Source organism: Salvelinus alpinus, chromosome 3 (assembly GCF_045679555.1).
Source record: "Salvelinus alpinus chromosome 3, SLU_Salpinus.1, whole genome shotgun sequence".
Taxonomy (NCBI): Eukaryota; Metazoa; Chordata; class Actinopteri; order Salmoniformes; family Salmonidae; genus Salvelinus; species Salvelinus alpinus.
The window spans coordinates 24,380,178-24,392,796 of NC_092088.1; the positions used below are offsets into that span (position 1 = coordinate 24,380,178).

Consider the following 12,619-nt stretch of genomic DNA (forward strand, 5'->3'; position numbering starts at 1 on the left):
AACAGAGCCGGTTCTGATGTAAACAGAGCCGGTTCTGATGTGAACAGAGCTGTTTTTGATGTGAACAGAGACGTTTCTGATGTAAACAGAGCCGGTTCTGATGTAAACAGCCGTTTTTGATGTGAACAGAGCTGTTTCTGATTCACATTGAAATAATGTCAAAAGTGTTGTCAGACTGATTTGTAATAGACTGTCACAGCCCCAATTAAAGAAGTAAACATTGGTCATTGATTACATCACTTTTTTTACATGTTGGGTTCGCAATTTTAAAAAAATCTAAAAACGTTTGGGAACCCCTGGTCTAGCTTGACTTGGGAGGCTATCGAATAATTTGTTTTCTGCTCAATGTGAAACTTTTACTGTGTCTGTCTCACACAAGCAGGTGTGTTATCTAAGGAGTATGTGAGGTGTGTTGAGTGGTCTTTTACCATGACTGAGATATTAGGCATCTGATGTTTACGTGATGTATGTTCAGGACACAGTCACAGTGTGGAACGGGAAGCAGGTCACTGTGTACGAACCCTCAGGGGCAACTCTACGCAACACAGGTAAAGTGGCTACACAGCTAAATAGTGATAACATTGCACAACACCAGCATGGCACTGCATAACATGGTCATAAGCACTTATAACACGGTCGTAAGCACTGCGTTAAGACAGATGCTCAGTGTAATTAAGCCCTGTGTGAATCCTCCCTTTCCCCTCCTCTCCCGTCCTGCTCGTCCCCAGGCTCTTTCCTGTGTGAGTCCCAGGTCTTAGCTGTGCATGATGAGAATATCTACACTGTGGAGCCCAATAGAGTCCAGGTCCGCACACCACAGGTCAGTCCCCTTACCTGGAACCCTCTGCCTATCCACAGTCACGCACGCGCAGATACATACAGACGCATGCACGCACGGATACACACACACACAGTATGCATACTGCCTCTTACGGCTTCAAGGCTCCTGTCAAATCTAGTTCGGTGTTCTTGTTTTTGTCTGTAGCTTAATTTTTAGCTAGTTTTCTACAGCAGGTAATTAATCCTGCAGCAACAGGACATTTATTATGTGGATTATAATTACGGACATTTTTGTCGGGGTTGATACATTTTTCGTTAGGGCAAATTGGTGAAAATTACAAACTTTAGAAGCCTTTTTAAACCTCAAATACACTTCTGTGCAGGAAAATAATTTTCAGCAACAGGTGATCAAATTAAGATCCTTCTCTGTATATTGTAGATAAGCATTGTGTGTCTTTGTCTATTGTAAATAAGCAGTGTGTATCTCTCTGACTCTGTCTCCCAGGGCACAGTGAAGCAGCTACTAGCCTTCTCTGAGGCCGAGGGCAACCCTGTGCTGCTCAGTGTGTGTCAGGGCTACCTGGTGGTGGGAACAGACACAGCTCACATCAAGGTCTTTGACCTCACTCGCAGGTATCCACAAAAACAGATAAAAATGTCTCAATTTACATTACTTGTAATGGCACAACCACTTTTTCAAATCAGTGTCGTTAGCCAGTGTAAGTGAATGAGCTTGGCCATTTTCTTATTTTGTTTTACAGGTCTCCATTGTTTTGTGTTGCTATACATAGCTAATTTTTAGGGTTCATTGTGTACTTCATTGTATAGACTGTATAAACGTCTGTACTGTATGTGTGTGTATAGAGAAGCCAAAGCCCACTGCAGTGCTAAGAACCTAGTGGACCTGACCCCTAATCTGGGAGCCCTGAGATCGGTCAAGTGTAACGCCAATGGCAACCAAGTCAGCATCCTGGTCACTCGGGTGAGTGGACACTCCGAGACATAGAACCTTGACTTTTTTTCCCTCCAAAGGATCTCATAGATAAACTTTGCTCTTGTCATTTGCAATGAAGTTATTTGAATTGCTACACTTCCAAGTCTGTTAAATTGTACTTCTACCAAGTTGTTGATTTATGTTGTTGCTGATTTATTTCTCCCTCTCAGGTGAATGGGAGACCTGACCACAGAATGTACTTCTATGACGTAGAGATGGACACACTCTCTCACTTTGACTTCTTCACTGGTAGACCGCCTAGTGGCATCTCACAGGCCGACGACACAGAAAGGTGTGTGTGTGTGTGTGCGTGCATTCTTCTGACTGCGTGTGTTCCTTTGAATGTGTGTGTGTGTGTGTGTGTGTGTGTGTGTGTGTGTGTGTGTGTGTGTGTGTGTGTGTGTGTGTGTGTGTGTGTGTGTGTGTGTGTGTGTGTGTGTGTGTGTGTGTGTGTGTGTGTGTGTGTGTGTGTGTGTGTGTGCGTGCATTCTTCTGACTGCGTGTGTTCCTTTGACTGTGTGTGTGTTCACTGAATGTGTGTGTGTGTGTGTGTGTGTGTGTGTGTGTGTGTGTGTGTGTGTGTGTGTGTGTGTGTGTGTGTGTGTGTGTGTGTGTGTGTGTGTGTGTGTGTGTGTGTGTGTGTGTGTGTGTGTGTGTGTGTGTTCCAGACGGACACTGACAGAGCTGAGCGAGAGATGTCCTGTGTCTCATTTCTGGGACGAGAACGAGCCTCGTCTGTTTGTGTGTGAGACGGTACTGGTCAACTCTCCCCAAATGGACCATCTGGACAGAGTAGGGGTGGCTTCATTGTACTACATACCACCACACAAAAATGTTACATACTGTAATGCACAATCACATTAACCAGATTTGACAACAAATAATCTATTATAGGCCTGTTTTCAGAATGTATTTCGAAGATAGTGTGCTATTTTGTTAATATCAATTTCAATAACTTTTTTTTTTATATCGGTAATATCATACATGATACATGCATACAATACCAGTGTTTACCCTATATTCATATTTTTTTCATTTCCCATTGTCATTTTTTTCCTCCATTTTTTTATTTATATGTCGTACCGGTCAAAAGTTTGGACACCTACTCATTCAAGGCTTTTTCTTTATTTTTACTATTTTCTACATTGTAGAATTATAGTGAAGACATCAAAACTATGAAATAACACATATGGAATCCTGTAGTAACCAAAAAAGTGTTAAACAAAACAAAATAAATTTGATATTATATATTCTTCAAAGTAGTCACCCTTTACCTTGATGACAGCTTTGTACACTCTTGGCATGCTCTCAACCGGTTTCACCTGGAATGCTTTTCCAACCGTCTTGAAGGAGTTCCCACATATTCTGGGCACTTGTTGGCTGCTTTTCCTTCACTCTGCGGTCCGACTCATCCCAAACTATCTCAATTGGGTTCAGGTCAGGTAATTGTGGAGGCCAGGTCATCTGATGCAGCACTCCATCACTCTCCTTCTTGGTCAAATAGCCCTTACACAGCCTGGAGGTGTGTTGTCCTGTTGAAAAACAAATTATAGTCCCACTAACCCCAAACAAGATGGGATGGCGTATCACTGCAGAATGCTGTGGTAGCCATGCTGGTTAAGTGTGCCTTTGAATTCTAAATAAATCACTCACAGTGTCACCTGCAAAGCATCCCCACGCCATCATACCTCTGCTCCATGCTTCACGGTGGGAACCACAAATGTGGAGATCATCCGTTCATCTCAAATTTATACTCATCAGACCAAAGGACATATTTCCACCAGTCTAATGTCCATTGCTAGTGCTTCTTGGCCCAAGCAAGTCTCTTCTTCTTATTTGAGTCCTTTAGTAGTGGTTTCTTTGCAGCAATTTGACCATGAAAGCCTGATTCACACAGTCTCCTCTGAACAGTTGATGTTGAAATGTGTCTGTTTCTTGAACTCTGTGAAGCATTTATTTGGGATGCAATTTCTGAGGCTGGTAACTCTAATGAACGTATCCTCTGCAGCAGAGGTAACTCTGGGTCTTAATTTCCTGTGGCGGTCCTCATAATAGCCATTTTCATCATAGTGCTTGATGGTTTTTGCGACTGCACTTGAAGAAACGTTCAAAGTTCTTGAAATTCCGGATTAACTGACCTTCATGTCTGAAAGTAATGATGGACTGTCGTCTTTTGCCAAATAGGGCTGTCTTCTGTATACCACCCCTACCTTGTCACAACACAACTGATTGGCTCAAATGCATTAAGAAGGTAAGAAATTCTACAAATTAACTTTTAACAATGCACACCTGTTAACTTCTTATGGCTGCATCCCGCTAACGGGATCGATATGACAACAGCCAGTGAAAGTGCAGGGCGCCAAATTCAAACAACAGAAATCTCATAATTAAAATTCCTCAAACATACATGTGTTTTATATAATTGTAAAGGTAATCTTGTTGTTAATCCCACCAAAGTGTCCGATTTCAAATATGCTTTTCAGCGAAAGCACTACAAACGATTATGTTAGGTCCACCAAACCACAATAAGCACAGCCATTTTTTCAGCGAAATATAGCAGTGACAAAAAGCAGAAATAGAGATAAAATTAATCACTAACCTTTGATGATCTTTATCAGATGACACTCATAGGACTTCATGTTACACAATACATGTATGTTTTGTTTGATAAAGTTCATATTTATATCAAAAAATCTGAGTTTACATTGGCGCGTTACATTCACTAGTTCCAAAAACAGCAAGTGATTTTGCATAGCCACATCGTTTCAACAGAAATACTCATCATAAATGTAGATGATAATACAAGTTATACACATGGAATTATAGATATACCTCTCCTTAATGCAACCGCTGTGTCAGATTTCAAAAAAACTTTACGGAAAAAGCAAATCATGCAATAATCTGAGACGGCGCTCAGAACAATAGCCAAATTAGCCGCCATGTTGGAGTGAACAGAAACCAGAAAATACATGATAAATGTTTCCTTACCTTTGATGAACTTCATCAGAATGCAGTCCTAGGAATCCCAGGTCCACAATAAATGCTTGATTTGTTCGATAATGTCCGTTATTTATGTCCAATTAGCTACTTTGGTTAGCGAGTTTGGTAAACAATTCCAAAGTCACAAAGCGCGTCCACTATAACGTGACGAAATGTCCAAAAGTTCCATAACAGTCAATAGAAACATGTCAAACGATGTACTGAATCAATCTTTAGAATGTTGTTAACATACATCTTGAATAACGTTCCAACCGGAGAATTAGATAGGCAGCTCCGTTCCATCGCTCAACTGAAGCCAATCACGTGAATTCGCGTGGTCAAAGCATGGTCAGCTCGTGGCAGTGGTGACTAATTCCTGTCTCCTTCGGCACACCTTCACATTAGAGTCACCAGACAAAGTTCTATTGACTGTTGACATCTAGTGGAAGCCGTAGGAAGTGAAAACTCATCAATATCTCGCTGTAATTTCAATGAGAGCTTGGTTGAAAATCTGCCACCTTCCAATTCCAAACAGGAAGTGGAACTTCTCAGGTTTTTGCCTGCCATATGAGTACTGTTGTACTCACATACATAATTCAAACAGTTTTAGAAACTTCAGAGTGTTTTCTATCCGATACTAATAATAATATGCAAATATTAGCAACTATGACTGAGGAGCAGGCCGTTTACTCTGGGCACCTCTGTGCACCTTTCATCCAAGCTACTCAATACTGCCCCTGCAGCCATAAGAAGTTAATTGAAATGCATTCCAGGTGACTACCTCATGAAGCTGGTTGAGAGAATGCCAAGACTGTGCAAAGCTGTCATCAAGGCAAAGGGTGGCTACTTTTAAGAATCTCAAATATAAAATATATTTTGATTTGTTTAACACTTTTTTGGTTACTACATCATTCCATATGTGTTATTTCGTAGCTTTGATGTCTTCACTATTATTCTACAATGTAGAAAATAGTAAAAATAAAGAAAAACCCTTGAATGTGTAGATGTGTCCAAACTTTTGACTAGTACTGTATATTTCTGCAGAGACCCACTTTTAAAGGGATAGTGCGAGATTTTAGCAATACGACCTTTTTCTACCCAGAGTCAGATGAACTCATAGATACTATTTTTATGTGTCTTGAAGGAATGTCCCTTGCTAACTAGCGTTAGTACAATGACAGGAAGTCTATGGGAACAGCATACAAGCTGTTTCCATAGACTTCCAGTCATTGCGCTAACGCTAGTCAGCAAGGGCTCGCAAAACTACCTTCAACTTCCTTCAAACTGCACGCAGAGACATAAAAATGGTATTCAATTAGTTCATCTGACTCTGGGTAGAAAAGGGTTTGATTGCCAAAATCTCGCACTATCCCTTTAAGAACAGTGTGTCAAGTTACAGCATATATTCTAGCAAACAGAGCGAGCAGTGGCACGAATGAGATCCACGAGTGCACAGCCACCGCTTGCTCCTCATCATCTCAATAGAGTGCAGTGGCACGCATCAGTTCTATTTAAGATGGTGTCAACATAATTCAATTGTCATGCATTTTAGAATAGAATGTCCTTTTAAAAAGTCACCAGAAGTGACCTTCTCCATTCTACAAAACCCCCTGAGACCCCCCCTTTCCCACTGCTGCTGAAAATAATCCTAGGGGAAACGCTGAATACATATTAAGTGTGGATGTGTTCGGTATGTACTGTATATGGTGTGTTCTGAGTCCGCTGTGCTATGAACTATGTAACATATAGCATGTATTTGCTGTCTCCTGCAGGTGGATGTGCTCGTGGTGACGTTTTTCTGCACACAGGAACATGGGCTCCTCCTGCAGGACTCCTACCCCAAACCAGCCGGCCTGCAGGCCCTACTGGCCCTGGATGTTCCCTACTACTACTTCACCTGTAAGGTGAATGACCAATGCACAGTACATTACCTGCAGAGTATTGAATGGTATCCCTTTACTTAAGGTGAGGCCATTATTTACTGTATGGCTACTCTTTTGTGTACTGATTTTCTAATTTACCAGGGACGTACTGTTCGTATGATGTATTATGTTATCATGATTTTCAGTAGGCCTACAGATGTTGGATCTTCATTTGAGACAGTTTGCTGCAGCAGGAAAAAAATCCTGTAGCAACAGGAAATCTGAAATATTATGTGGTTTATAATTCATGGACATTTTTTGTAGGAGTTGATACATTTTACGTTACTGCAAATCAAGTCTGAAATTCTGAAGTGGAAATTGCTAATTTTAGAAGCCTTTTTAAACCTGCTGTGCAGGCAAATTCTCATCAACAAAAGAGTGATCAAATTAAGATCCTACATCTGTAAATCACTTGTAAGGTAGGGGTTGCTCTTTTGCTTCTCTTTCCCATCTTATCCATCAGAGGTTATGCTCATAAAACTCGGTTAGTCTTTCTTTTCATTTTGCATAATCTTTGCTTGGGCTCTTCTTCCCTCTCTTTCTTGAGTGTATGTGAATTTGTCATATTTCATGAGCATGTGCATGTCTGTCTGTGTTTGTGCTTGGCTTCCATTCACACCAGCTGTTGTTTCGGAGGGGTGGTATCTCTTTACCAGAAGTAAGTATCTACTGCCCCTTCAGTTAGTCAGTGCTGCAAATTTTCTCGGCTTTTCCATAGTCTTACCCTCTTTTCCTAGGCTAGTGGCATTGTAAAACCTCCATTGTGTTATAATGATTAACAGGACAATGTAATCTAGACCATCCAAAGTGAAATATGTTTTTACATAGGAAGAATGCACCACAGTGTTCAGATGCATAAGTCAGAATTGTAGGGTCCATGTTTTGTAGCTTGTAGCATAGAATGACATATAGAATTGGATAGGATATCTGTAGCTTACTCCACTGGTTGGATAGGGTCAATGTCTTCTTAGATGTCTATTTCCACTGTTTTTGTTCCCTTTCTTGTCTGTGTCTCCCTACTAGCCCTAGATCTCATATCTGAGGATGTTTCCTTTCATTGAGCCTACTTTTCTATGATAAAGGACTGGGTGTGGCTACAATAGTGTGTGTGTGTGTGCGTGTCATTTTCCCTTCCTAATCAAGGAGCCAAATTCTTTCATCTTACCTGTGTGTAATCGAGCCGGCTGCCAGTATTGAAAGTTATCACGCTATAATAGAAAAAGGCTTCAAGAGACAGATTCTATCTCTGGAGAAAATAAAGAGTTTCCTGAAAAAAAATCTGTAAAAAAATAATAATCTGGAACTTTATCTTACCCCACTCCAACCATTATGTTGAATTTCGACAATCACTCTACCTCTTTTTTTGCTCTAAAGGGTTCATCAGTACAAACCACATGGTTTAGTTATACATTAGTATTGTTTGTGTGTGAAGTGTTTGAAATAGAGATGAGATTGGACAAATCAATGCATTAAAGAACTAGACCCCATGGAAGCACAACACAAAATCTCTAAAGTCACATTGTATTGAAATAGCTAATACTTGGTTATCTCACAGCCAGGTGAGAGGGATCTGGAGGCGGAGGAGGCCCAAGCTCCAGACCCCACCCAATCTCCATCCCTGGCCCAGGCCTCAGCCCCGGCTGCCCAGTCCCCCCACATGGTGTCCAGACGAGCCCTCCGGGACTTTCAGGGCCTGGAGAACTGTGAAAAGGCCACCCGCGATGCCATGCTCAACTTTAGCTTCTACCTGACCATCGGAAACATGGACGAGGCCTTCAAGTCCATCAAGCTCATCAAGAGGTAAGATAACTTGGATAGGTCTAGTTTTAACACTCGCTGACTGATAACTCATCAAGAAGTTAAAAGCAAGATACGTTTACTGTGCTCCGTCTGTGCGGAGAATACAGTATTTAACAGCTGACAGCTTTCTTCAATCATATGTATCACACCGACTCCAGTAGTGCGGGATGTGTGACGTCTGTGCGATTGTATCGGAGTGTGTCTGCACATATGTGTACGCCTTGGCTAACCCCCAACGCCTTCGCTTCGCCCAATCAGTGGGCAGTGGGGTAGACGTGCTGAATGGCCATGCCTGCAGCCGTGCACCATCCATTTGCCACCGCTTCCTATCATCACTTCCTGGTTCCTGCCCACACCAGGGCCCCATTAACAGCCAGTAATTGCTAAGCACGTCCCAGTTCAAAGCTTCAGGAAAGGCTATGGGGATGGTATTGTTGGTATGACCTTGATTCCTCTCAGGCTCTCTGTCTGAAGGTTTGCAATGGGAGACTTCATTGTGACAGGTTCTTTAAACCAACACAAATCTTTCAGCTGTAGAGGCCAAACATGGATAGAAAGATCATGATCGCTCCCTGACCTCAGGATTAAAATGTTCTATGTGGGCTGGTGGTATAACTATAACAAAACAGCTTTGGCCTTGAACTGAGAGGAGCACTTATTTTGCTCACAATTCTAGAGCAATGGCCTTATCTGTAAAGCAGGGGTTCTTCATCCTTTTCAGCTCTAGACCAAAATGAAAAATCTACCATCTCACCTCTCACATGCCCAGGGCCCAGTTTAAGAAACCCCACTGTAAAGGAAAGATTATTGAGTAATGCTGTTTGAGTGGGAAAACAGACACAATTATTGCTTTGATTTGACCAGCAGAGCAAATCCATTGGAAATGAGAGCTGGCTAGCGTACGTGTAGCCTAAGCAGAGGGGTTTGACGGAGACGGGAGTGTGTTTAAAGCAAGGATGCTGTGATATGATCTGACAAACCGTTTTCTGCTTATAGTAGCATAGTATGAAGGGGATTTTCAATTACAGGACATGATTTAGGATGTTTTGTGTGTGTGTGTGTGTGTGTGTGTACTGTACTGTACGTTATGGTGAGGGGGATGTGCTTCTCTAAACACACTGTGACACACAAATCCCTTGTCCTTGTTTGGTTCTAAAAGACCGCCCTTTCAGCCAACCAGAGAAATAGGTCAGAGAGGGGATGTGTGTGTGCATGTGTGTGTGACAAAGGGTGCCACCTCAAAGTAGCCTGGACGTCATCTATAGACAAATACGTGACTGGACACTCCAATCCTAAATTCCCCAGAAGTACTGCTTTGAGCACGTACAAACACGCAAATATGTTTGAAAATACAAAAGGGGATAATAGCCTATCCTAGCTAGCCGGATATGACACTATGTTTAATAGGTTGATGACAACTTTAGTAAGTTCCGCAGTGACAGTTATTTTCACTGCCAATTCCTTCTTCAAAGCAGTCACTGTAGCCAGTGTGTTCGATCTCCGCTTATCCCCACCAACAGGATGATGCCCTTCTTGTCCTGTGTGTGACCAATAACATGTACTTCTCTTCCATCTATCTGCTGGGGCTCATTGCCATGGAAACGGCCTTTTGAACTGCCAAAACATGATTCAACGGAGAGACCCGCGTACTGTACATGTGAACTCCCAGCAGAGCTTTACTGATAGGCCTATCTCTAAATATTAGATGTATGTGATTTGATACGACCAACTCTGGTCCTGGTCTAAATGCAATGATGAAGCTGATGAAGCTGATGCTGATGAAGCTGTTATAGCTAATGAGACCTGTTGTACAAGTCTTGCTCTAATGCAGATGGAAAGTTGATAAGACGAAACCTCAACCTGATATTTCTAGTCTAGAACTTGAACTAATATCTCTGAACATGTTGCCGCTCTCTTTGAGACACGCTAAAGGAGACATACTGACGCAGGATGTCGGATACAGTATGTCGGATACAGTGTGGAATGTCTCTGCTCAGTCCAGATCCCCCAGTGCAATTTCCTGTCATTCACGTTGTCCTTGACACCAGGTGACACGCTACAGGGCTATCGCTCCATGTGAATACCAGCCTTCACTTCCAAAATGCCCTTTGCCGTCGGCCATTTATTTACAGGGGTAACGCTTCGTCTTCGTCCATTTCCGAGTCAGACAAAGGAAGTCTCCAGAAGTACAGCTAGACTGATGTATTAATGCAATGGTCAACAGTACAATGATTGTTGTAGTGAAGTCCAATCTGGCGAGTTTACTGTATAACCTTCTCTATGAGAGAAAAGTACACTAGTCTAACACTATTTAATAGGTCACACAATATGTCTTGGTATTTTGACAATGCTTATCAGTGCTATCTATAGTTGTAGGCTATTTCTTAGTGACGCCTCCAAAGCATTTTACCCTACCTTTATAAATTTAATTTAGGGGCAACTGTCTCAGTATGTAGAAATGTCACTCGTTTACAGCAAACACGTTGTTATAGATCAGGAGGAACACTGCATAACATAGGCTCGTCATTTTGCTTTTACAATGTGATTTGTTCATCAGTAAGCCTGGATTAATTTGTCAGTTGTTTTATATAACCCAGTAACTTTGAAGAATTTTCTAACCATAATCCTCCCTCATAGAATTTAGTCAAAGTATATGTTTGAAGAAAAGATGCAAGAACCACCAGAAACAGGTACAGACGGCGTGAATACTTTTAGTTAAACATACTATTTATTTATTTGCAAACAATCAATGGCAAAGGAATATTGTGGCTCTTCCTCTTCTCATCACTTCATTTCTCTTCTCTTCAATTCTCTGCTCTTCTCTTCTTCACCTACTCAAAGTCATCCTCTATGAACCTTCTGAGCAAGAACATCCCCTGAAGCAGCTGGATTTCTTCTTGGTCTTCTTCTCCTCCTTGGTCTCCTCCTCCAAGACCACCTGAACCTTCTCATGCTCCAGGCTGGCATAGTGCTCCTGGTATCCCTGGATGAGCCACTGCGCCTCTTCCTTGGGCCGCAGCTCCTCTGTCTTGTCAATGACGGTCGTCAGTGAGCCAGTGTATTGGGTTCAACCTCTCGTCCTTAGCCAGGAGAATGTTCTCCAGCTTGGGCAGGTTGTCTTGGTTCTCGCGGACCCACTCCTCTGCCCTCTGAACAGCCCTCTCCTCCCTCAGCAACTCAGTGTGGAGCTGACAGCACTTCATCTTCAGCTCGGCCTTCTCCTTCTCCCGAGAGAACAGGAAAACAGAGCAATAGAATGAGACCGATGATCCTTTTAAAGATGCTGGGAGACGTATTGCTGTAACTATATTCATAAATTAAGAAGATGCATCAGAATCACACTTCGGTCATATCCAACAAGTATCATGTGTTCTCACCTGGGTGCAGATTCTCAGGTGCATGTTGTACAGAATCATGACAAGAGGGTCGTCCATTCCAGGGCCAGCCGTAGAAGCAGCCTCTGGGGTCAGCAAAGGCTGGTGGTCTTCTGCGAGTCATGCGGGGTATGACCTTGGCAGGGGCAGCCACAGTGGCCACAGCCAGGGCAGTGAAGCCAGGGGGTGGGCGGCAAGGTGTGGCAGGGGCAGCAGTCATTATTACATGTTTTCACTGACAGCTTTTGCTTTGACAGCTGACTGGTTGACATCATAGGTTAAACCAAAACAAACCAATCAAACCAAAACAAATCAGAATTTCATTCCTTGACCAAAATGCTCTGTCGTCATTGATAGTTGGCAATGCTAGGCAACATGGAATTTTGATAAAAAGCTAGTGTTAGCAGACTTAAGTTAGGGTCTGCTGATGACGTACATTGAAACATCGAATCTCCCTTCTGTCACAGCTAACACCAACTTCAGTTAAACTCTAAATTATATCGGTTTTTGCATGTGTTTTTCACTTGTGTAAAATATAAAATATTGTTACCACAAATAAAACATTAAAAAAAAAATATATATATATACAGTGGGGAGAACAAGTATTTGAGTCACTGCCGATTTTGCAGGTTTTCCTACTTACAAAGCATGTAGAAGTCTGTAATTTTTATCATAGGTACACTTCAACTGTGAGAGACGGAATCTTTTTTTTAAATCCAGAAAATCACATTGTATGATTTTTAAGTGATTAATTTGCATTTTATTGCATG

At 42.0% G+C, this 12,619-nt stretch overlaps 1 protein-coding gene across 2 annotated transcripts in view; it reads left to right on the plus strand.

Moving 5' to 3' along the window:
• The window catches only part of ift140 (intraflagellar transport 140 homolog (Chlamydomonas)), a 47,896-nt gene that overhangs the window by 13,374 nt on the left and 21,903 nt on the right, over window positions 1-12,619 (plus strand). For both annotated transcript variants that reach the window (XM_071392221.1, XM_071392222.1), the window contains 8 exons: window positions 476-548; window positions 729-820; window positions 1,286-1,413; window positions 1,645-1,762; window positions 1,945-2,066; window positions 2,443-2,566; window positions 6,526-6,657; window positions 8,231-8,475. In XM_071392221.1, coding sequence (XP_071248322.1) covers window positions 476-548; window positions 729-820; window positions 1,286-1,413; window positions 1,645-1,762; window positions 1,945-2,066; window positions 2,443-2,566; window positions 6,526-6,657; window positions 8,231-8,475 — 1,034 coding nt within the window. The remainder of the gene's footprint in view (window positions 1-475; window positions 549-728; window positions 821-1,285; window positions 1,414-1,644; window positions 1,763-1,944; window positions 2,067-2,442; window positions 2,567-6,525; window positions 6,658-8,230; window positions 8,476-12,619) is intronic.